Source organism: Rosa chinensis, chromosome 3, assembly GCF_002994745.2.
Source record: "Rosa chinensis cultivar Old Blush chromosome 3, RchiOBHm-V2, whole genome shotgun sequence".
NCBI lineage: Eukaryota > Viridiplantae > Streptophyta > Magnoliopsida > Rosales > Rosaceae > Rosa > Rosa chinensis.
The window spans coordinates 12004916-12028986 of record NC_037090.1 but is presented as its reverse complement, the minus strand read 5'-3'; the positions used below and the strand labels follow the sequence as shown (position 1 = coordinate 12028986).

The 24071-nt window shown below is 38.7% G+C and overlaps 6 protein-coding genes and 2 long non-coding RNA genes across 12 annotated transcripts; 5 read left to right on the top strand and 3 right to left on the bottom strand.

The window, feature by feature from the left end:
• Window positions 1–1357: 1357 nt before the first annotated feature.
• LOC112192901 lies at window positions 1358–2215 on the bottom strand. Its single transcript, XR_002933699.2, has 2 exons — window positions 2002–2215; window positions 1358–1916 (listed from the first exon to the last, which is right to left on the bottom strand). It is a non-coding gene; the product is annotated as an uncharacterized LOC112192901 (long non-coding RNA).
• A 162-nt stretch (window positions 2216–2377) lies between these two features.
• Window positions 2378–5154, top strand: LOC112192895 (L-type lectin-domain containing receptor kinase IV.1). Its single transcript, XM_024332809.2, has 2 exons — window positions 2378–3770; window positions 4159–5154. Exons 1-2 carry the CDS (start codon window positions 2527–2529, stop codon window positions 4946–4948), a joined length of 2034 nt encoding a protein of 677 aa, XP_024188577.1. The 5' UTR covers window positions 2378–2526; the 3' UTR covers window positions 4949–5154.
• LOC121052082 lies at window positions 5114–8081 on the bottom strand. Of its 3 annotated transcripts, none has more exons than XR_005807934.1 (6): window positions 7925–8080; window positions 7375–7777; window positions 7111–7223; window positions 6806–7016; window positions 6607–6709; window positions 5114–5381 (listed from the first exon to the last, which is right to left on the bottom strand). It is a non-coding gene; the product is annotated as an uncharacterized LOC121052082 (long non-coding RNA). The 3 variants fall into 3 exon arrangements; XR_005807935.1 differs by having other exon boundaries at window positions 6930–7016; XR_005807936.1 differs by lacking the exon at window positions 7111–7223 and having other exon boundaries at window positions 7925–8081.
• Window positions 8082–8412: 331 nt separating this feature from the next.
• On the bottom strand, window positions 8413–11412 carry LOC112192897 (leucine aminopeptidase 2, chloroplastic). Of its 2 annotated transcripts, XM_040516016.1 has the most exons (6): window positions 10854–11412; window positions 9972–10072; window positions 9817–9892; window positions 9234–9642; window positions 8933–9127; window positions 8413–8824 (listed from the first exon to the last, which is right to left on the bottom strand). In XM_040516016.1, exons 3-6 carry the CDS (start codon window positions 9883–9885, stop codon window positions 8550–8552), a joined length of 948 nt encoding a protein of 315 aa, XP_040371950.1. In that variant the 5' UTR covers window positions 9886–9892; window positions 9972–10072; window positions 10854–11412; the 3' UTR covers window positions 8413–8549. The 2 variants fall into 2 exon arrangements, with proteins under 2 accessions (XP_040371950.1, XP_024188586.2); XM_024332818.2 differs by lacking the exon at window positions 9817–9892 and having other exon boundaries at window positions 9234–9784; window positions 10854–11410.
• A 1603-nt stretch (window positions 11413–13015) lies between these two features.
• On the top strand, window positions 13016–15364 carry LOC112192898 (NADPH-dependent aldo-keto reductase, chloroplastic). The gene is made up of 7 exons (XM_024332819.2): window positions 13016–13210; window positions 13337–13387; window positions 13611–13687; window positions 13776–13863; window positions 14188–14463; window positions 14581–14829; window positions 15038–15364. Exons 1-7 carry the CDS (start codon window positions 13091–13093, stop codon window positions 15122–15124), a joined length of 948 nt encoding a protein of 315 aa, XP_024188587.1. The 5' UTR covers window positions 13016–13090; the 3' UTR covers window positions 15125–15364.
• Window positions 15365–15992: 628 nt separating this feature from the next.
• Window positions 15993–19015, top strand: LOC112192899 (NADPH-dependent aldo-keto reductase, chloroplastic). Of its 2 annotated transcripts, XM_040516899.1 has the most exons (8): window positions 15993–16152; window positions 16239–16289; window positions 16535–16611; window positions 16793–16880; window positions 17234–17509; window positions 17650–17898; window positions 18167–18300; window positions 18997–19015. In XM_040516899.1, the coding sequence occupies exons 1-7, from the start codon at window positions 16033–16035 to the stop codon at window positions 18251–18253; spliced, it is 948 nt and encodes a 315-aa protein (XP_040372833.1). In that variant the 5' UTR covers window positions 15993–16032; the 3' UTR covers window positions 18254–18300; window positions 18997–19015. The 2 variants fall into 2 exon arrangements, with proteins under 2 accessions (XP_040372833.1, XP_024188589.1); XM_024332821.2 differs by lacking the exon at window positions 18997–19015 and having other exon boundaries at window positions 18167–18438.
• LOC112192900 (uncharacterized protein At2g39795, mitochondrial) lies at window positions 18185–20495 on the top strand. The gene is made up of 4 exons (XM_024332822.2): window positions 18185–18300; window positions 18997–19344; window positions 19639–19967; window positions 20070–20495. Exons 2-4 carry the CDS (start codon window positions 19078–19080, stop codon window positions 20227–20229), a joined length of 756 nt encoding a protein of 251 aa, XP_024188590.1. The 5' UTR covers window positions 18185–18300; window positions 18997–19077; the 3' UTR covers window positions 20230–20495.
• Window positions 20243–23371, top strand: LOC112192896 (NADPH-dependent aldo-keto reductase, chloroplastic). Its single transcript, XM_024332811.2, has 9 exons — window positions 20243–20375; window positions 21241–21447; window positions 21584–21725; window positions 21827–21877; window positions 21990–22066; window positions 22243–22330; window positions 22416–22691; window positions 22773–23018; window positions 23123–23371. The coding sequence occupies exons 3-9, from the start codon at window positions 21594–21596 to the stop codon at window positions 23207–23209; spliced, it is 957 nt and encodes a 318-aa protein (XP_024188579.1). The 5' UTR covers window positions 20243–20375; window positions 21241–21447; window positions 21584–21593; the 3' UTR covers window positions 23210–23371.
• Window positions 23372–24071: the final 700 nt, after the last annotated feature.

Genomic DNA, 24071 nt, shown 5'->3' with positions numbered 1-24071 from the left:
CTTTTTATATCTTTTTCAGACCCAAAAAAAAAAAGTTTTTTATATCTTTTTATGGCGTCACTGTTATGTTTAGTTTTTCTTAATAAAACATTATTTTTATACATTTTTTTGCAGCAATTCAAGTTTTAGGCATCTTTTAAATTGACCAAGTCACTATCACTGGTTATGTCATATTGCATGTCACTGGTCAAATCACTGTTAATCTCAAATTACTGGCAAAGTCACCGGCTAATCGTTGACCATGTCATTGTCAATTCCTGTTGTATTGTCTAACTGCCAGATTAAGAACCTCTTCTAAAAATTCCTCACTTAAAGTTGGACAAACACTACAAGACATGTTCTAACAGCTGCATTGTGTTCATTATACGTAAAAAAAAAAAAAAAAAGTGTTGCAACCACCAACAAAATTCTGGATCTTAACTTGCTTTGTGTTGAATTGAATTGACAATGCCCAGAAAAGATGAAAATAAAATTAATAACTTCATTCATTGTATTGATGATTTACAGAAATCTCACTATGAGTATTATAAATCAAACCCAATACAGCATTACATAACCCACTCCATCCCAATAGTATTGTTATCACATACAAGTTTCTAACTAGAAAGTTCTCAAGGCTAAGATACAGCTCCAGAAGAAGTTCCAAACTTAAAATTCAGTGTGCCCTGAAACTACAACATACAAATTTCTGCTTTTATGAAACAAATAAACAAAGAATGGGAGATTAACCAGAGCCGCAGATAGACATACAGAGAGCAATGGAAAGACTAGAGGCTCTCACACGTTTTGAAATTATCATTTAAAACATGGAAACAACGTTGACTACACAGACTTGTACGTGTATTGGCTTGGGAGTCATATCTCAATCATTTTGTTTTGTACTGCTACTTAGCTTCTTGTTCAATAGTTCAGTTCGTAACGGGAAAGCAAAAAAACAATATATTTACCCTTCTTTCTTGCTACCCCTAATTCGACATATAGCTTGACATGTATGAATCTTGTGCCATGATCATTTCTGTCCAAGGTATTTATCTGTAACTTTGCCCTCATACGAAAGAACAAGAGAAAATGAAGAGAAGGCATTAAAGGACGGGAATACTTTGAGTAAAAGAAGAAATGCCACAACATCAGTGATACCAAATTTAATCTTGAACAAATACACAAACAAGAAACAACAACAATGTCAAGGCGTTCCAATTTACAAGACTTGTCTAAGCTTCTAATTACAGTTAAAACCAATGTACAACGATCCCACACATAATAAAAGCAAATGAGTATTGTCAATTAATCATCATTAATTGAATTCATGTTAAACTTATCATCATCATCATTATCAATAACCAGATTCAAATTCATGTTCAGTTTACACTGATATTCAATTGCTGAAGTATAGAATCATCTAAATGTTCATATCATTAATTGATGGCCTGAGTTAAGGTTAGGTCATCTACCGAGTCCCAACATTTACAACACCAGTGGCATTCACAAATCAAAATCATGAAAACAATTATTTCAATACTGAATCAAATTTAAACTGAATTCTTGATGATATATCTTGAGCTGGAATCAAATTACTCACCTCCACTCACCCTCTTCGGAAGGAGACTAGTCAATGTCGTCCTTCTTAATGCAATTGAACATCAAAGCCGCCAAAGAAGCAAAAATACCAGCAAAAACCACCAATCACAAACCCAAATAAAAAAACCCTTAATCATGTCCAAGGCCTTGTTTGCGTACACATCAAATAGGCTGCAGCTGGTATTGGCAGCGGCTTCTCCGCCGCAGCTGCCAGATTTGAGGTGGCGGTGTCCCAATCAGGTGACCTTAATTCTCTACTCCCCGTATCCACAATCAGAGCGAACATCTCAGGCGGTGTCCCAATCCACAGCCGCGTCGTGTAGTACCTGATTCCAATTCTAAGTTCCAGAACCTTCAATTCACTACAATTACAAATTCCAGAGCTGGAAAAAAAACTAGGGAGAATTGAGAAGAGAATCAAACCCGTTGGTAAGGAGATCATAGTAGAGCCTCATGTGCGCGTTTGGCTCTGATCTCTGGAGATGTCTATCATCGAAGGCTCGCTAGATTGCTGGCACAGCTTCAAGAACTCACCCACTGATCCCAAGGACGCGTCGTTCTTCGTCATTGACACTCGAGCGAGGAGGTCTGTCTCTGTGGAGGAGGAGGCGGAGAAAATATACAGAGAGAACTGGCGTTAAGGGCAAAATAGGAATAAAAAAATTTAAAAACTTCTTTTTTAACATCAATTCAATATTCATAAGTAGTAAATTTTCCCTTTGCGTACGATAGCAGGCGCTGGATCGTCTATATCACAGGACCTTCCCCATGAAAACAACATCTTTAACCCACTCTAACAATGATGGTTCAAATTGTAATGTATTACCCAATATACTCTTCTCGGATATCGGCAAGATGCCTTGATTTTCCTTAATTTTTGGCCGGTTTAATTAGATCCATAAATACCCAAGAAAGAAGGTCCAGAAACTTCACAACGCCTAGCCAGCCATGTTTGTCAAGCTTTCTGCTCTCCTACTACCACTAGTACTTCTGGCACACGCAGAAGCCCAAAACCTCAATTTCATCTACAATGATGGTTTCTCTGGCCGTTCTGGTCTTAATCTCAGTCTAGACGGCATAGCAGAGATCACACCAGAAGGTCTCTTGAAGCTTACAAACCACACCAAACAGAGAGGTGGTCATGCCTTCTACCCTAACCCAGTAACCTTCAAGAACTCAGAGAACGACTCCGCTTTCTCCTTCTCCACCAACTTTATCTTTGCCATCCAACCAGAGTACACTACTTCCAGCGGCGATGGAATGGCCTTTGTCATCGCTCCGACGAGAGGCCTCCCCGGAGCTCTGTCGAACCAGTACCTGAGCCTGTTCAACCCCTCCAACAATGGGAAGTTCACCAATCATATTTTTGCTGTGGAGCTTGACACGATCCAGACGCTGGAATTCAGTGACATCAATGACAACCATGTTGGGATCGACATCAATGGCTTGAGATCTGTCACAGCTGCTCCAGCTGGTTATTTTGATGGTCAGTACTTCAAGAACCTGACTCTTATCAGTGGTAAAGAAATGAGAGTTTGGGTTGAATATAATGGTACCAAGAAGCAAATTGAAGTCACTATGGCTCCAATTGGTGTTGTAACTAAAGTTACTAAACCCGCAACTCCACTTTTGTCTTTGAAATATGACCTTTCCCCAATTCTCAACAAAACCATGTATGTTGGCTTTTCCTCTTCAAATGGTCCGTTCCTCACATCCCATTATGTAGTGGGTTGGAGCTTTAGGATGAATGGTCAAGCTCAAGACCTTATAGCTTCCAACCTTCCCAAGTTGCCTAGCATTGCAGGTAAAAAGACGTCCATGCTTTTCACCTTTGGTGTGCCTCTGATTTCAGTGAGTTTGGTTTTGCTAGTGGTTTCTGGGGTGCTTTATGTCATAAGAAGGAAGAGGAAGTTTGCAGAAGTGCTTGAAGATTGGGAGCTAGAGTATGGTCCTCAGAGGTTTAAGTACAAAGAACTGTATATAGCCACCAAAGGGTTTAGGGAAAAGGAGCTTTTGGGAACTGGGGGATTTGGTAAAGTTTATAGAGGTTTATTACCCTCCTCTGAAGTTGAGATTGCGGTGAAGAGGGTATCACTTGAATCAAGACAGGGGATGAAGGAATTTGTAGCAGAAATTGTTAGTATTGGCCGGCTTCGTCACCGGAATTTAGTACAACTGTTGGGATATTGCAGGTATGGTCTTCAAATTTTGATATATTCACCAAATTTCTCTAGTTCTCTGTTTTACTTCAGTATAATTTTTTTTCATACAACTCTCTAGATTTATGTTCTGATGTTTACTCGAGTGTTAAATAGCAATGATATATATTGCTTACTTATTCTTTTCTAAAATCTTCAAGTCATGTTATCACAACTTTATTTGAATAAAGTCTAGAGTTTTCACATCTCTCATGTAATCAGATTATGTATATTTTGATATGTTTGTCTCCATGTGCGAATTTTGGCCGTATATGATGAAGTGTTAATTTGCACTCCTCAACAGTTTAAACATTTTGAGAAACAATAAGCGCTTGTATACAAATATTTGCTTTAACACAGATGTTTAATGCCTTGCTTGCAGGCGAAAAGAGGAGCTGCTTTTGGTCTATGACTACATGCCAAATGGAAGCTTGGACAAATACCTCTTTGATCAACCTGAGATGACCCTTAATTGGAGCCAGAGGTTTAAAGTCATCAAAGGTGTGGCTTCAGGGCTGCTCTATCTTCATGAAGAATGGGAACAGGTTGTGATTCATAGAGATGTGAAGGCAAGTAATGTGTTGCTTGATGGGGAATTCAATGGAAGGCTAGGAGATTTTGGGCTTGCAAGATTATACGACCATGGAACAGACCCTCAAACTACTCATATAGTTGGAACACTAGGGTACCTAGCCCCAGAGCACACAAGAACAGGTCGGGCCACCACGAGCACCGACGTGTTTGCTTTCGGGGCATTTTTGCTCGAAGTTGCTTGCGGAAAAAGGCCAATTAAGACACAGGGTCCAGAACATGTGATTTTGGTTGATTGGGTGTTTTCTTGTTGGAATAGGAGTGACATCCTTGAGGCAAGAGATCAGAGCTTTGGTACGGATTTTGTAGCCGAGGAACTGGAGTTGGTGTTGAAGCTTGGGCTTTTATGCTCTCATTCGGAGCCAGCGGCAAGGCCAAGCATGCGACAAGTCGTTCAGTACTTGGCCGGTGATGTTGCTTTGCCGGAAGTGTCACTTCTCGGGCTTTCTTCTAGTGGCTTAACGGATAGACACCGTGAAGGTTTTGATGACTATGCTATGTCATATCAGTCTTCCTTAGGCAAGGGGTCCTCCCATTCATCATATGTTGCAGAGTCGTCACTACTTTCAGGTAGTCGTTGATTCCAAGCAATTAGTATATATTCGTTCACAAACTTGGAATCAAAAGCCGTACTACTTGCATATGTACCTCTGAAAGTTTATTATTTGTTATAGCTTTTACTAGCGAGATAGCCCGCGCGATGCTGCGGGTATATCATGGACATTATTGACTTCAACAGTATTGAATTTACAAATATTAGGTACACTATATAAATGCGTTGTATATACACATCGAATATTGTTTTACATGATCCAAAATCTGGTACTTTAGCTAATTACTATACACAAATTTGAATCATGAGGTCTTCTAGAATATCATTGTTTTGAAACTGTGAAGCTGGGGCAGCTAATTCAACATGTAACAACTGAGAAACACGATTTCCACAATCATCGAAATGCAACTATTGATAATGTAGAAGTTTAAAGTAGTCCTTCTGCACCGCAGTCAGCAAACCTGTACAGTGCAGTGGAAAAAAACTTAAGCTGATGTATAATGGGGCTGCTTCAAAGGCTATTGCAGTACATTTGTCTTAATCTTTTTTTTTTTCTTTTCTTTTCAGTTGATCAAGGAAATGTCAACAATTTTATTTCCATCACAGCATAGCAATATTAGCGTCCATTAACAATTTCAATTTCTTTATACGTGCACAAATGTCATCTCTGATTCTTCCATTTATAAAACACTTGACGGAAACAAAGAACAGGAAATGAAGCCTAATGCAGACATTGATCTCTCTTGATCATTCTACACACTTTGCTTCACTTTTACATTAGCAAACTGAAAGAAATTCCAACCATTGAAAGTCATTATCTACCTTGAAAGCAAGTATACATGCTACATGTCTCATTTGCATGATACAAACATCTTTTTAACACCTATTACCAACCACCAACTTAAAGCATTCTTGTATTATTCAAGCTGAAGACTTAGTAAAATCTCCATCGATATGAAAAACTATATGCAGAAGATCAATTTTCTTTTTGAATATAATACCCAGCTAATTATCTCCATTATCTGTACATGACATGAAGGAGATAATGTCTGAATAAAATTCAGTAACTGCAGATCTTGCTAACTTGTGAGGAACTGAGGAACCTTAATAATCTTTCAATGACAAAGCATAAATATTATACTAATTGAAATCACAAAATGATGCCTGAAACCACAAATTCAAATGAGTGTATTGCAAAACCTTCGACAATCATGATTATAGTTCAAGAACCTACTACAGAAAGTAAAAAAGTTCAAGCTTAGAAGATAAACACCGAAAACATCACGAAGCAGTAAAACTTAACAAATATCTTTTATTGCTCAGCTATACTTTTTTTACCAACACAATATAGAGATATTTTCTTTGTGTTCTGATTCTTTAGCTTGTTTCAATGAATACTATATTTTAGTTTAAGGATGTAATCAATGTGCTAATAATGTCAGAAAACCAAAATTACATGATTTGATCAGCCATCAGAAGAAGACTATGCCTTTATACATGCTATGATCTCCACCAACTGGAGCTTATGGATGAGTAATACTGGCCTATTAAGTTGGAAATGAGAATCTGTTCCTATTTTAAACTATATATTCTATTTCTGTAATTCGTATATATTATGCCAGTTCCAACTACTGCAAGAAAATACACAGCCAGCAGAGGTAATATTTGAAATGGAAAAAGTCATACCTTGTAATTCATCCCTTGCCCGTGCATCTCACATGAAACAATCCTATCTTTGAGTTGCTCTGCAGCTATGAAGTAGTCTATCCTCATCCTTTTGCCTCTATACCTGCCAGAAAGCCACCCGGTATGTTTATTATGTGGTGTAAACTGTATAATAACAATATATGATTATAATACAGTTCCTAACTTCCTATGTACGTACATCTAATGATTGCACATTCAGATGGAATCACTATGATTCTACATCACTTCAACTCGACCAACACAACAGTAATCCAATTTATTTTCAACGGCAAGTTCCTATGTGCATGAACCATATGGTCTACTTTCCAATGGGATTTCCTGACCAGGAGAAGCCACGCTCCATGTCCTTCTCTTTGTGTAAAAATCGGTATGCATCTATTAGCTTTCCCCTGAAAGATATATCATCAGACAGATAAAGTTATTCTTTATTAAAGTAACAATACAACTGAAACGTAAGGTTCTTGGAAATTGACCTACACAGACCTAGAAAACTGATCTAAACTTGGTTGATTATTCAGTAGCAGCAAACCAAAAGGACTATATATGCTTTGTCTGAATGTGGCCTTGTACGCATAGAAATTCAAACACCAAGGATCCTAGAATAAGAGAAAAATTCAATATTGAATTTCGGAAGGACCACCACAATGAAACCACTTCAGCAATCATCAAGATTTTATAGACCAATTGGTACATGGAAGATTCAATGAAGACCCAACAATCAATTGCCAAAAAATTGAAATAGTTTACCTTAGAATCGGGAGATTTGTCGGCGCCGGAGCTGGAAGATGCGTAGGAGTCGGATTTAGTAGACTTTAGAAGAACGAAAACATGCAAAATACCCTGCTCCTATCCTTTCTTCCTCTCTCTCTCTCTCTCTCTCTCTCTCTCTCGATCAACAAATTGGAAAGAACGAAGCGGTGCCAGAGACTTACATGGCGGACCAAGTATTTGAACGAAGCACTTTTTTCTCTGTCAATCAACAACCACAATTGTTGATCAAAACCTCTCTCAAATTCAGAACTAAATCTCACACTCTCACTCACTATCCAGCTATCCAGCTGGTTGACCTGAATCTCCCTCTCACCCGTGCTGTCGTTGCGTAAAGCAAACACACGTAGCACTGAGCAGCACGACAGGCGCCAAGGCAATTCTGTAAAACAGCAGAAAAATGCAGGGCATAACCGTTAATTCACTGTTCATTCATTTTGTCTTTTCTGAAATGAACAGGAAAAGTGTAGTTTAGCTTTCGTATATTTAGAATAAGTAATGGGAAACCAATTGAAAATCTCCGCCACACCTTCTCAACATTCATGTATCACCGCCGTCTTCTTTCCCGCCGAATTTCACAGAAAAGCAATACTCTGTCTGAAATCTGGACTATTTGGTACATTGTCTATTTCCCTAATTTGTATGCCTTTCTGAAGTTGGAATGCTTATAATCTGTTCTTGCAAAAGTGTTCATCACATTAAGAGTTTCCTAATTGGTGTTGTAGCTTACTCATATCTGGCTGATAAACCCTATATAAATCCCATATAACAGCTGATGTAAATTCAGCTAACTTTATACTCCTTTACGAGTTTATGAATCATAGCTAACTAATTTTGATTTTATCATTATACTCCTTGTTCAGTGAAACAGTCGGAAACTAATTCACCTAATACAGCTGCTGAACCTCCCATATCAACCTTCATAAGCTCAATTGAACAGCAAATTCCTGTCTTGATGTTGTAGCCACCACTGATAACATAAAAGATAGGAAAATAAAGACCTGAGTGCCAGAAAAATAATAGACAAATAAGAGAAGCATTGAACTTTTATTTAAAAAAATACCAACCACTTATAGGACTTCACAACATTTACAGGCATCTAATGTATACTAACAATGCTATTCTTCTATTCCAAGAGTTATGACTTATGAGGACTAGAGTCTAGGGTAAAAAATACATTGTTCTAAGTCAATCTGTAACCACCTATCAAAAGTCAGACCTTTACCCACCAATGCTAATTTAAGCTTAGCAGGTTCACCAGGGGGTTTGTTGGTCAAGTGAATAAAATGTGGAGGATTTGCTGAGGCTGCAGCCACAGCCAAATAGGAACCCATTTTCAGATCTTTGCATTGCTCTTCATTTAATATTTTTGCAGATAGAACATCACTATATAAGGAAGCAATATTTGAGGCCTCTTCTGTTAGTTTCCCTGAAAACATAATGATCATCACATCCAGTCAATACTAGACATAACACAATCAACATAAAAATTACAAGTATAGCCCACCAAAATAGCAATAGTAGAGCTAAAACGAACCGGGTGTGAGAACATTGGCAGGTGAATTCGTGAGCTCTTTCCCAAGTATTATTCCAAAAGCAACATCTTGAGCATACTTGAGCTTCTTCTCAAGTTCAGGTCCAGTTCCAAGACCAAGAATGTCCACAGACTTAAGAGCTGGTTTCTTTGACTCAGATTTATACTTATTATCTTCATATATCCCCAAAACAGCTCCTACAACAAGTCAAGCAATTCCACACTGTTTATAACAACTATCACCATAACTTGAACAATTGAACCAAATGCCAACTTAGAATTAAAAAATTCTGTATCAAAGTACCAGATGCTATCGCAGAAGCTTTGCAAGATTTCGCAGAAAGCCCCTCCGAGGAAGCAAGCACAATAGCAATATCACTTGCTTGAGCAGTCTTTGCCATTGCTGCTGCAGCCTCCCCAAGACCCTTAAAAGCTTCTGTAGACGAAGCAGATTGTCCAAGCCCAAACAAGCCAACCCTCTTCAAGCCAAGACCAGGAAGCTTAACAACAGTAGACTGGCCAGACTTTCCTGTGAAGTCCTCCTCAGTCAAGACATCAGCCAACACCCCACCCAAACAGGAATCCAGCTTCTTCAATATCGGATTTTCAAATTTCGAGTTCTGATCTTTCGCCAAGTCCTTCTCTGTAACACCAACCGCAAGCAGGCCCCCTTTCCATTCTGTTACATCAATCTCTTTCGTCGTGAAAGTGAGCTTCATAAATCACAATCAAATCAATACATCACACAACAAAATCTAGTTACAATCAAGGTACTGTATATGTTTTTCTATGTGATCTTTAGCAAAAGAAGAAACAAATATACCAAGCCCCAACACAAATAGAAACACCGGCAACCTACAAAGAGAGAAGAAAAGAAAATCAAATACCAGCCAACAAAATGTACTCCAAACAAAAACCCCTGCAACCTGAAAGTTTTCTGTGTACCTGCAACTCATTAATATACTTAACAAAGACACAATTCAGAACAGAATAAGAACCAAATTTAGTGTAAAAAAGAAACTGAATCCTAAAAAAATGATACCTTTCCAATATGAGGCAAAGCAGGATGGCAAGAATGAGATTTTTACGGTTCAATCTCAGATTGGGACTTGCAACCCAAAATTTCTACCACATGTTTGGTATCTGTCATGAACCAAAGACTAACTCAAATCCAATGAAATAAACTCAATCTTCAATCATTGCTCCAAATATCAAAACCCAGCAAGTTACTTTGTAGACATTTTGCTGAAAGTGTGCTAATTACTTCCAAAACATTGTCCATTTTATAGTTAGTTCTCTAGTTGACATTAATTAATTAATCCAACACTTTACACTATGTATTTGCTTGACTAGTACGTGCTCATTCTTTGAAAGCAATGGCTTGGCAGCCATGAATTGAATTAAAAGTAGTAGCAAAATGCTTATGTAAATGCCAATGTATGGAGAAGCTACTGTTGTACACACCATAAGTAACAAATGTAAACAAAACTGTACTTAGAGAGAAACTTGACAAATATGGAAAAATTGCATTTAACAAAAGGTGGAACTGAAGACGATTGAAATCAATCATCAACACAGTTCTAGTTTCTACAACTCTATGACTCGTTCTTCTCATTAAAACAGATTCAAGGTGGAACTTGTGTGAAGCTAGAACCCATCAAAATTCTTAATAGAATCATAGTTCAAAACTAAAATTTGACAGAAATTAAGCTTAAATTCCCTGAAAATCCACTACAAATGTAAATCAAAATGCAGAAAATACCAAAACTAGTCTGCTACCCATTGAATTTCTTGACAGAATCACAATTAAAAACAAAAATTAACTCCAATCTACCAAAAATAGGCTGCAAACGTAAACCAACAGCAGAAAATACCAAACTAGCAACAAGAAATCCAGTGCTAAGCAAAAATGGTACAATAATACCTTTCCAAAACGAGGCAAAGCAGAATAACCAGAATGAGATGGTTAGTCATGAACAGCTCGGTGATCTGGAAATCAATATTTCTTCCAATGTCTTTGGTAATCTGTCATGAGTCGATAATTAACTCAACCCTCATAGAACTAACCCAATCCTTAACGAAAACTGGAGAAGACAAGGGATTAAAGAATCAAGAGAGAGCATGTGAGATTGAAGGACGTATTTGGGGCTGAGGTGTTAGGGTTTGTGATTTGAGCATTAGGGATTTTGGGTCTAGATTGGATTTCAAAATAAATGGAGCAGGATATGAGAAGGATGACGAAATGGATGGCGAAGATGGATCGTGGAGGTCCGATTCAGATTTGGTTGTTTGGGTTTTGGTGTGTTCTTCGCTCTGGGTTTTTGACAGTGAGCGGATTAGAAGAGAGATGGGAAAGTAAAAGATAAGAAAAAGGAGGGGAAAAAATTACGAAACAAGCTGAGCGCCAAAGATCCCGCTCGGTCAGGAGGGTCTGGAAGGAGTCAGGGGAGGAGGGAGGGAGAGACCCCGCGTTTCTAAAATTTTTAACTTAGTCCCTCCGCATTTTTGAAAAAAAATTGAACGAAAGTTTAGATATCGGTTAATTTGACGACCGATGTTAATAATAACAATAGAAATCGGTAAATTTATAAACTGATGTTAGCACGACTTTTTACATCACGTGCAATTCTAACCGATTTAATAGTGGTGATGTCTGATAACATAATTCTAGTAGTGTAAGCTAAAAAAAAAACGGAAAAAAAAAAAACTCAATTTTTCTAATTTGTTCTAACAACAGCATTAATTAAAAAAAAAAAAAACTCAGCGAAAGAAACCTTTTCCGAGCTTCTCGGAGCGACTTTGGAATTCGAAACCTAGGTTTCTACTAGTGGCGGCGTTCTTCAGGCAAGGCGACGTCCGTGGAGCGGGTCCTCAGCTTCGATCGTGGTTTTGCGGTGAGAGGTTTCTGACTTGGAGGCCTCTCTGACCGTGTTTGTTCTGGTTTTCGCGGAGTCGGCGATGTTTTTCTCTGATCTTTGTCGGTCCAGCAGGTGGGTGGCTGGTTTCGGCAGATTTGGAGGTGGTGGGTTCTGGGCAGAACGTGGCGGCGACAGGATAACACCAACGATTCACAGTTGTGAGTAGTGAGATGCAGACCTAAGCGTCTGAGATTGTAGTTCTCGGTGACGGAATCTGCGGCGGTCCAGGGAGGCAGAGGGAGGCCAACTTGGTAGGTTGTTTCGCACTGGCTTGGTACTCCTGCTTTGATCGAGCAGTGTTACAGGGGCCATGTTCACCGGGTTGATTGGTTTGCATCTAATGGCCGGCTGGAAGGGTTGCCAGTCAGAAAGTTGGCTTGCAGCAACGTGGGCATGGCAGAGGACGCTTAGGGCTTCTGCAGACTTTGATTGGGTTTGGGCCTGGGCTCCAACTTCAACTACTGGGCTCTATTTTGTGGGCCTTGAAGGAGGGTGTCTTGCCACCCTCATTTATCACTTAAAGGTGAGGGTGGGCCTGGCCCAAGAGGTGGACTTTCTTGGGCAATTGGGCTGATATCTGGTCCAGGATCAATCATTTGCAGATCATGACTTCTGTGGGAGTTGGTAATTATCTAGAATAAGATTGACATTTTTTCAAGCGGTTTATGGATAAAGAATTGCTCCTATTTGTTTGCTAGGAAGTGGCTCTCTGTTGGTACCACAATTGCACGCCTGGCTAATGGAGACACTGAGTTATTTTTAGTTCATGTGTCCTCTTGTAGCTAAAATTGACTTGAAATGAGTTTACATTACTTAGATAGGAGCGTGGTTGTTTCCCCGCCATTTTTCTATTTTTAAGTGTATGTTAGATTCTGATTTATTGGCCGGTCATCTAATAGAATGAACCTTTATTTTTTTAAAAAAAAAACAGCATTAATTAAAAAATTCTCTCTCTCTCTCTCTCTCTCTCTGTCGACCTTGGGCTACTACAGTAAACAATTAGGACTAAACTAATCGTACATATCAAATGGTCGCTCTCTCTCTCTCTCTCTCTCTCGACCTTGGGCTACTACAGTAAACAATTAGGACTAAACTAATCGTACATATCAAACGGTCGTCAATGGTTCTGTAATTTTCTTTTCAAAAAAAAAAAAACAACAACGGTGACGTTATGCTTTCTCTCTCCTCCTCTTCTAAACAAAGGCAGGGCCAGAAATTGTTGCTCTGACTCTGAAAACTGAAGATGGCGGACGATATTGGTTTCTTTGAGCTGAACACCGGAGCTAAGATGCCTTCTTTTGGCTTAGGGACCTGGCAGGCCAGCCCTGGCTTGGTCGGTGACGCCGTCGCTGCCGCCATCAAGGTTTTCCTCTTCCCCTTTTACTCAATCAATCTTCTCAGAAATTGAAGAAAACTTAATTAGATAGTTGAATTTTATACCTGATCGAGATCAAAGTTCACTCTGTTTTTGTGATTCTACAAATTGCAGGCAGGATATCGGCATATTGATTGTGCTCCAGTCTATGGCAATGAGAAGGAGGTAATTTTACATGCTTTTAGTAGCATTTTTTCACTAGTTTTCATGTATTTGTTCATTTCTTAAGTTGCTGTGATTGTAGTTCATATCATTTTGGGCAAGGTCAAATCTTTATGTATATAACTCTAGTTCAGAATTTAAAGGAGATATCTTGGGCTCAATCTATGAAGATGTTTAGGTTCTTACAAGGATGTAGTGTGTGACAAATAGTTTGTATTTATTGTAGATTGGTTTAGTTTTGAAGAAGCTGTTTGAAGACGGTGTGGTGAAGCGCGAGGAGTTGTGGATTACCTCCAAACTAGCGTTTGTTATGATTGTCATGCTAGTTTAATCAACACACTTCCGCCCTCTACGATTTGCATTTTCTAAAATCCAAGATGGTCATCCGCAGGTCTACTGATCATGCACCAGAAGATGTACCGGATGCATTGGATAGGACTTTGAGAGACTTGCAGCTTGATTATGTTGACTTGTACCTGGTATGCGCTACATGTTCTTAGTCTCATGTTATGTCTCTCATACTTCGGTTCTGGAGTGTGTGCGTGATTTATCAGATCATTCAGTTGGGATTCTATGTAGATTTATGCAATATGCCTACTTCAGGGTTTCAATCTACATTTTTTGGATAAGTTTGCCCCATCTGGAAAGCATAGATAAGATATTTGATATTTGATACTTGATACCTTTTAGTCTGGCTGTGTCAGCTATAAAATATGTGATAACTAGCCTTTCATCAATGTTTTATTATTCCATTTTGCGGCCATTATTCACCTGCAGCTAATGAGCCTAATGAAAATTTGAAGATCCACGGGCCAGTGCGGATGAAGAAGGATTCAGTAGGTTCTGGGCCTGAAAACCTTATACAACCAGATATCCCTGCCACATGGAGAGCAATGGAAACTCTCTATGATTCGTGCAAGGCTCGAGCTATTGGTGTGAGCAATTTCGCTACAAAGAAGCTGTCAGATTTGCTGGATGTGGCACGAGTTCCTCCTGCTGTTAACCAAGTGGAGTGCCATCCTTCATGGCAGCAGGCCAAGCTACGATCCTTCTGCAAATCCAAGGGGGTTCACCTTTCTGTGAGTATGCAGTGCAAATCTGAATGTTGTTGTCTTCTGTCTTGAGCAAAATATTGATCGTTGTAGCATTTTTAGTTAGCTAGAACCTAAAAGGGGAGCTATATAATCTTTTTTCAGGGATATTCACCGCTGGGTTCTCCTGGCACAACATTTATCAAAGGCGATGTCCTTAAGAATCCGATTCTTCTCGGTGTGGCAGAGAAGCTAGGCAAGACTCCTGCACAGATTGCTCTTCGATGGGGACTGCAAATGGGTCATAGTGTTCTTCCAAAGAGTACTAATGAAGCAAGGATCAAGGAGAATCTTGATGTCTTTGGCTGGTCTATCCCAGAAGACTTGTTTGCCAAATTTTCTGAAATTGAGCAGGTAAAGTAGTTAGTGGGATTGGTTCTTATTATTTTCCTGGTATCAATACCCTCACCCGTATCGTAGAATGGTCAGTTATGTCATAACCATTCAACACAGCCGACCAGTATAATATAATATGACAGCTTCTGAAGTTCTATTAGATCCTGTAATTGATCGAAGATGGTGATGACAGTCACTGATACTACATTATTTTCCAAATTTGCAGGAAAGGCTATTCGATGGGACCATTTTTGTACATGACACTTTTGGACCCTATAGAAGTGTGGATGAACTCTGGGATGGTGAAATCTAGAAATGCCAGATGAGTGCTGAGCTTGGGAGCATATATTTAAGAGTGAGAGTGGATTTTTATGATTTGTATGAGACCGTGAATGGTTATGGTACTTGTATTCTTGTAAGCTCAGTGCTTTGCTTTGCTTGTCTTGATGGCAACTTGAGCTAAAACAACTATTGCTCAGCGTTGTGCTTGGCTTGTTGGACTAACCGAATACACCATGCTTTCCAATGCTCATATTATTCGAGCCTTCTGGGGCCAAACCTTTTTTGCTTCATGTTGAACCGAAATTTGTGTTGAAGCTTGCTTTGCTAGAAACTTGAAATAGGATTCCTACCTTGCAGATTCATGGAACAACATTTTGTCTGGCCTTTAAACAAATGAACTTCATACTCTACACTGATTAATTTGAGGGCCTTAGAGCATCTCCAACAGAGTAGTTAAATTTAATTTTTAGCTATATTTAACTATTTTTGAAGCAAAATTCAGCTCCAACAGACTAGCTATAGCTTAGCTATATTTAACTTTAGCTAAATTGGCTAGCTATATTTAGCTAGAAAATCCTACATAGCTAAAGCAAAAGTTATATTTCTCTCTCATCTTTTGTCCACATGTCAGTTTACGATTCGATGAAACATAATATATCACTTACAAATAGCTATCATTGATGGAGCAACATTGTTAAATAATTACAAGTTTAGCTAAATTTAACTAAAAAATAAATTCTACTGTTGGAGATGCTCTTAAAGTGTGTTGTATCATAAAGAATAAATTTCGCCTTTATTTTATAAAATTTTAGAGAGTTAATCAAATAAAAAACGGCAGTCAAACAGTTAGTCAGAGACGTAACGTTCTCTCCCGCTCTCCCCATATATAAAGATCTTCTCCAAGAGGCCTGACGCCTGCCTCACTCTCTCGCTTCGAAAATGGCGAATGAAATTCAGTTCTTTGAGTTGAACACCGGAGCCAAGATCCCGTCTTTGGGATTAGGGACCTGGCAATCCAGCCCTGGTGTCGTCGGCGACGCCGTTGCCACCGCCGTCAAGGTCTTCCTTTTTCTCCGATTTGAATCTCGATTGATTTGGCTAATTTAACACTAAACTGATCACACATGTGATTCCACTAATTACAGGCAGGGTATCGCCACATTGATTGTGCTCAACGCTATGGAAATGAAAAGGAGGTAAATTGCAATTGTTTTCTTGCCGAGTTGCTTCAAAGTTATAGCTTTATTTTCTTTAATATCTGTGTATTTGTATCACTGTGTTTAAGAGTACGTTTTTGGATCTAATTGATTGCCTTTCGTTTTTTTTTCTTTTTCTTTTTCTAATCAATTCTTATTCTGTGTGTTTGGCTCATTCTGTGGAGATGTTTAAGTTGCTGCTTGGATTTTGTTGTGATAAAGATGTCGTTTTGGACTTGTTGTAGATTGGTTTGGTTCTGAAGAAGTTGTTCGAAGATGGTGTGGTGAAGCGTGGGGATTTGTGGATTACTTCCAAACTCTGGTTTGTTTTATTTTAAATCGAGTACTGTTGTTATGATTTATGAGCATTGATAAATGTTTATGCTAAAGATCTAAAATGGTCCTGCCGTGAGATGTGAGCTGTTTTCAGCTTAACTAAAACCTTAAGGTTCCTTTAAAATTAGGTAGTTTCTAAATTTCTAAAAGAAATATACAATTCACAGGTGTACTGATCATGCCCCAGAAGATGTAACAGTGGCATTGGAAAAGACTTTGAGAGACTTGCAGCTGGATTATGTTGACTTGTACCTTGTACGTATTATGTTTTCAATGCTTATTCTCAAGATATTGCAGCATGGTGGAACAATTTGTGCATTATCAGAATGTTTTCAGGGGTTTGGTATACTGTAGAGTCTCTAGTAGGTTTGTTCAAGTTGAAATCTGCATATTTCTTCTGTTAAAGTTTGCTGAGGTCAGAGCCATCTCTCTCCCATTTTTTTGATGTGTTAACCGATCCCCTTCAGTCTGGCTGTGTTGCCCTATCTAGATATCAGTTCAAATTACAGATAATTAGCACCAACTTCATCATCATGAATTTGTTATTTTGTCATACCATCTTGTGGACATTCTTTAGCTGGAACTAATTTCCTTCTGACAATATGAAGATGCATTGGCCAGTGCGGTTGAAGAAGGGCTCAGTAGATTTTAGTCCCGAAAACCTTATACAACCAGATATCCCTGCCACATGGAGAGCAATGGAATCTCTCTATGATTTGGGTAAGGCTCGAGCTATTGGTGTGAGCAATTTCTCTACAAAGAAGCTGTCAGATTTGCTGGATGTGGCACGCGTTCTTCCTGCTGTTAACCAAGTGGAGTGTCATCCTTCATGGCAGCAGGCCAAGCTACATTTATTCTGTAAATCCAAGGGAGTTCATGTATCTGTGAGTATGCAAGTATTAAAGTACAATTTCTGTGTTCACTGTCTTCATTCATCCAACTAGTTTACCTATGTTTAATTGGCAAATTTTTACTTTTCTCAGCATTTTGATTTAGCTGAAAGAACTGTGAATTTATCTTTCAGGGATATTCACCGCTTGGTTCTCCTGGCACCACATGGATCAAAAGTGACGTCCTTGAGAATCCGGTTCTGAACACGGTTGCAGAGAAACTAGGGAAAACTGCTGCACAAGTTTCTCTTCGATGGGGTCTGCAAACGGGTCATAGTGTTCTTCCAAAGAGTACTAATGAAGCAAGGATCAAGCAGAACTTCGATGTCTTTGGCTGGTCTATCCCAGAGGACTTGTTCACCAAGCTTTCTCAAATTGAGCAGGCAAGTATTTACTGGTATTAGTCTTATAACCTCCCCAGCGAGTCCCCACCATCAAAAGTTTTGCCAACATCTGATAAGCTTCACCTCGATCAATACCAATAAACACATCGCACCACTATATTACTGTTGCTAAAACATTCTAGACCTCACTTGGAGTTATCCTTGCATCTTCAAATAGGGAATTCTTTGGGATTTGGGATTAGGTTCGTCAGGAGGAATTGTGTTTTGTCTTTGCTCCTTACTACTCCATTGATTTTGATGTATGCAGGCTAGACTGGTAAGAGGGACTTCATTTGTTCATGACACTTTTGGTCCCTACAGGAGTGTTGAGGAATTGTGGGATGGCGAAATCTAGGAAGTCAGCCAGTGCACATATTCTTCAACTGAATTGGATTTTTATGGGTATGGAACTAGGGATTATGATCATCATAACCTCCCAAACCAATTTGATCACAAAGTTGTAAACTTTTCTTCAGTTTATTTAAACATTGCTGAAAATATAACTCTTAATGTTGTTTTATGACGTTATCGGTTATCCTACTTACAATCAGAAGTACATCAAGATTCCTTTCTGAAACTATTGCATTGCATTAGATTTGAGTAATCTTTAATTCTTTAACCGAAAATTCTACTATAGACCTTGGTGGAGGTGGACCACGGTTATGTTTGGTGTGTGAATAGCACGCGCGGTTAGATGGTAAGTGAAACTACTGATAATTAAGACATTCAAAACTGCGATTTACAATTATAGACATGAATAGTTCATGTTTGACAGATTCGATTCGTTCATTGATTTAATCTAGTTCAATACTTTAACAATCATCAATTTGACTGAGAATTTGCAGAATTGATTTATACATTAAGACCTAAAACCTGAACGGTCGAGATGTGGATATACGATCGAAAAGTGGGTCTATCAAAAAAATCCTTAGATATTACCGTATGTGTGTCTGTGTCTTTATATATATATGGGGTCGTGACCACTTACTCAATTTTAGCCCAAAATTAGGTAAATGATCATTTTCCCTCAAATTTAACTTCTAAATTCTGTTGGGCTTGTTTATAACCGGCCTTATTATTGTTTCCTTAAAACCATAGGTCCAATATCACTGACTCCAAACCTCTGTAAAACCCTAAGCAAAGCTCGAAGTCTGAAACGCAGCTACTCCTAAAACCCTGATGGCTTTGTTCTCGTCGATGCTTCGCAGGCCATCCTACTCCTTATTCTCCTTCGTGCTCCGCACCGTCGGTTCTGCAACAACCTTTCACAGCCGATTCTCCACCGTCCCCAATTTCGGCGGTGAGATCACCCGAGAATGCTCTGTTCCATTTCGGCATTTCTCCGCCGCTACCGCCACCGCCATGAAACCGGCCACCGACGAAAGGGTAGTCGGAGCTCTCGAGTCTGAGATCAAGGTCGCCGAAGAGGACATAGAAAATTATAAGGTCAGTGCCTAATTTCAGTTTCTGTTCATTTCCCCAAAATTTCATTTCATTTCGGGATAAATGAGTCATCTTTGTTTTCATTTGTTTTAATTCTTAAATGGGTTTTCGATGAATTGAATTTTGAATAATTAGTAATTGAGTAATGGGTTTGCATTTGTTTTCCCCAAATTGAAGTACTGCTGTTCTTTTTGCGGTTTGCCATCTTTTTTTCATTTTGAATTGGATTTTCACTTTTTCAGTGAATCAAGTTTTACCTAATTGAGGAATGGGTTTGTGTAATGTGACACGTACTAGGTGGGTGAGGTTGCAGATGGGTTTCCTTTTGAAATAGTAGACAATGCTGGAGAGCAGACCATAATGCTCAGAAGAGAATTCGATGGAGAAATCATCAAAGTGGCGGTCGATATTCCTAATGTTTCTTCCACCGAAGACAATGATGATGAGGAGGAGAATGAAGACACTGGGATTCCAATGGTTGTGAGTGTTTCGAAAGGAAATGAGCAGGAGCTGGAGTTTGGGCTCACTGCCTTTTCTGATGAGATTTGCGTCGATAGCTTGTCGATGAGGCAGCCAGAGGATTCTGAAGGATCGAAACGGATTGCATATGAAGGGCCTAATTTTAGGTAAGCTTGTCGTGGGAATGATGATTGTTCTGTTCTATTATGTATGCTTTTATTCAGTTTGTTCATGGTCTGATACGATTTGTTTTTTGTTTTCTTCACCAGTGACTTGGATGAGAGCTTCCAGAAGGCCTTGCAGAAATATCTGGAGGTTCGAGGGATCAAGTCGAGCATAACTAAGTTCTTGCAGGAGTATATGAGGAACAAAGACTTCAGAGAGTACTTGATGTGGTTGAAGAACCTAAAAGGTTTTATTGAGCAGTGATTGTTGCTTTCACGTGTTGGAGCAGTGATTGTTGCTTTCACGTGTTGGATAGAGGGTAGTAGGATTGCAAATCAATTCAGAAGGATGAACAAGATAGGAATAGTAGATTGCAACCAATGAACCAGTGTCGAGGCAGTTTTGATCATGTGAGTCCCTTTGTACACTTAAAAAACAGGGGACATATTTATAACTTGGAAATGGTTTTTATTAATGGATGGTGTTTCCCCTCTTTTAAGACTCAAATAATAATTAGTTTTCCTTGATAAGTTTGAAAGTTTCCCGGCTTCATCGGGAGGAGCAACTACCGATCAATTTTTAGGTCTGGTGAATTCTTGGGCAGTTGCCTGCTAGAATTCAATTCAGTTATGTTGTATGTGTTGGCCATAGAAAGATATATGAAAGAATGAGCCGCATCTCATGCAATCAATGCGCGGCTAATTTTATCCTTCTGTACTTGTAAGCAGGACTTGAAATAGTTCAATAATCTAGCAGGAATGCACTCAACTTTTGCGGAAAAATATAGTTTTAGTCACTCAACTATATAATCTCAAGGGTTATTTTAAGATGTTGAAGAGATGTGAGACCTTTGGTTTGAATATAGGTTGAAATTTTCTGAAATTATAGGACGAAAATTACCTTTAAAAAATGGCATGTTAGGTGTCATGTGACTTTTTTTTATTGAAAAAATTCACTGGCGGACTAAAGTAATAGTCGGAGTTAAAGTTGAGTGACTAAAGTGAGATTTTATAAACATGAGTGACCAAAGTGTTAATCAAGCGAAAGTTGAGTGACTAAAACGATATTTTTTCCAACAATATATGTTTCCCTGTTCACGTTTGACAGTAATAATCAGTATGAGCGGTCGGCATTGCTGTTCGCACCACATGTCTTTATGCAGTTCGCAAACTTATACACCATGCATTTCTTCTTGTAATTTTGGTTTTTTCCCCTCACTTTTTGTCATTAAGATGTTTCCTTTCTAATTATTGTTATTGTTATTTTGTGGTTTAGGAATGGTGAAAGATCCATCTTTTTTTCCGCAAAAGACTGTCTAAACAAGTAAAACATTCACCATGCTCATGCCTTATCATCAAACTCCGAGAAAATTTTGGAGATGAGAAAACAAGTAAGCAGTCGAGTGTTTAGAGATAATACATTGGTGAATTGCCTCTTAACAATACGTATCCTGCATTGTCTTCCAACAATTGATCCAAATAGGTAAACGACATCTTCCTCCCTTCATCAACTATTGTTTGAGAATTCTTTCAATTTTGTGATTGGGTTACCTTACTGTCACTTTTGAAATCGAATAAGCTAATCTTATGCTTTATCTTGGTTCTATTCACCTTTTCAGTACATAAAACATGAGTAACGATACAGATTCTGAAACTCTGCATTTTGATCTGAATACTGGAGCTAAGATTCCTTCTGTTGGCCTTGGAACATGGAAAGCTGAACCAGGTGTGGTCGGTCAAGCTGTCATTGCTGCAGTGAAGGTACATTCTTGATACAGGTTCCTGAAGTATGCTTACATGGTTAGGTATAGGCTCTGTTTTAGGGAAAAATTTATGCTGGAGAATTTTTCCTGGTTATGCAGAATGGCTACAGGCATATTGACTGTGCATCAGTCTATGGTAATGAAAAAGAGGTAATAATTCATCAATTCATAACACCCTGTTACATTTTCTTCCCTTGTATGCTCATTATGCTGGTTCTTCATGTGTGTGTGCACGCATGCTTGTTGTATTGATACCGAGCAGATAGGGGTTGCACTGAAGGAACTATTTTCTACTGGTGTAGTGCATCGCAGTGAAATCTTTATAACATCTAAGCTATGGTATGTGGTCATTCTGCTGCTGAATAACTTGCATACATAAATGTTCTTAATTTTGTTTTTCGTAACTTCTTAATGAAACTGATAGAGTTGGCTATGAGTTTAGAACCAATATTAAGCTTGAGCAGTAACCAATGGAAGCTTATATCGCTTCTTTCAACTCTTTGTGACATCTACAGGTGCAGTGACCATGCACCAGAAGATGTTGCTAAGGCACTAAGCAAGTCTTTAGAAAACCTACAGCTTGACTACATTGATCTATACCTTGTAAGCATCTAGAACTTTAAACTGGAACTTAAGATTTTGTGATAATGAAGAATGTAGAATGATTTTGTGGAACAACCTTCGACAGATTCACTGGCCACTTCGTACAAAGCCCGGGTCACAGGGTTTGACTCCGGAAGTCATGGCTCCATTGTGCCTTCCAGAGACATGGAATGCAATGGAAGGCCTGTACGCATCCGGTCAGGCACGTGCAATTGGTGTGAGCAACTTCTCGACTAAGAAGCTGCAAGACCTCCTTAGTTATGCAAAAGTTCCACCTGCAGTAGATCAAGTTGAGTGTCATCCTGTCTGGCAACAACATTCTCTCCACAACTTGTGCAAATCAACTGGTATTCATTTATCGGTAAGATTTTCTGACACATGTTATATTACCAAACTGTTGAACTAGGCCATTAGTCATCTGTTTCCTATATCTTCCTTTCAGGCGTATTCTCCTCTTGGTTCTCCAGGGTCTTGGGTGAAGGGGGAAATATTGAAGGAACCACTATTGGTTGAAGTTGCTGAAAAACTTCACAAGTCACCGGCACAAGTAGCCCTTCGTTGGGGTATTCAGAGTGGACACAGTATCCTTCCAAAGAGCGTAAACGAATCAAGGATCAAGGAAAATCGAAGTTTATTTGACTGGTGCATTCCTTCAGAGCTCTTCTCAAAATTCTCAGATATTCACCAGGTAATACGCCTGAATATACATGTAACATTCATCAACAGCGGTGGTGTACATGATTTCAATCATACATAATACTTGTCTACTGACATATCTTGCTATTAATGCAGCAAAGGCTCCTCCGTGGTGATTTTGCAATCCATGAGAGCTGTAGTCCTTATAAAAGCCTAGATGAATTGTGGGATGGTGAAATTTGAGACCGATGATTAACAAATGAAGCCTCTTTTTTTAATCCAGGGAAGTTTGTCTATCCCATTTTACATGGAAGAAATTGTACACTAGTATCTTTGGATTTCTTAAACCAGTATCAAATTTGTTATGGTTTCACCAGAGCAATCCGAACTCCGACTTGAACTGTATTGTTCATGTTTAGTGTGTGTGTGTTGGTGGGGTGGTAAGGCTCTGAACTCTCATTTGGGAGGTCAGGAGTTCGAGCCCCATCATGGGTGGGGAGGGGTGGGGATTAAAAAAAAAATTTAAAAAAAAAAAAAAAAAAAAAAAAAGTTTTGTTATGAAATATATTATCTCGACTAGGAGTTGAAATATAAGAAAATTGCTAAAAGGATAATTCTTCAAGTCTTAAGGAGCTATAGGCATAGGCAAAGAGGGAGAGGGTCCTTTGTCAGACCACCCTACCAGAAGGGTTGTTCGACCAAAAATTCTCATCCCATTACATGGATAAGGTGTTGTCTTTGTTGTTCGTATATTTTTTCTTTTCTTTTGTGAGTGATTGAAGATAAGAGAGGAATATCCCTCCAATTTATTAGAAAAGCAATAGTAAGAGGACCGAAACCAATATTTCCGAAAAATGGATTAACAAAAACAAAGAAAGAGGTGCATCCCACCACACCAAATTAAAAGAAGATGTATAATAATTTGTCAGCTTTGTTCTCTTCCCTAAAATTATGGAAGTTCTAAAAGTCATTGAGGAATCTGATATTTAATCAAACCAAAAACTGCCAAGGAATAAGAAAACTGCCAATATAATCAAACACTAGAGATGAATCAACCTCTCTAACCAAATATGTTTTTGATTGCAAACCTAAGAAGCTAATTGCC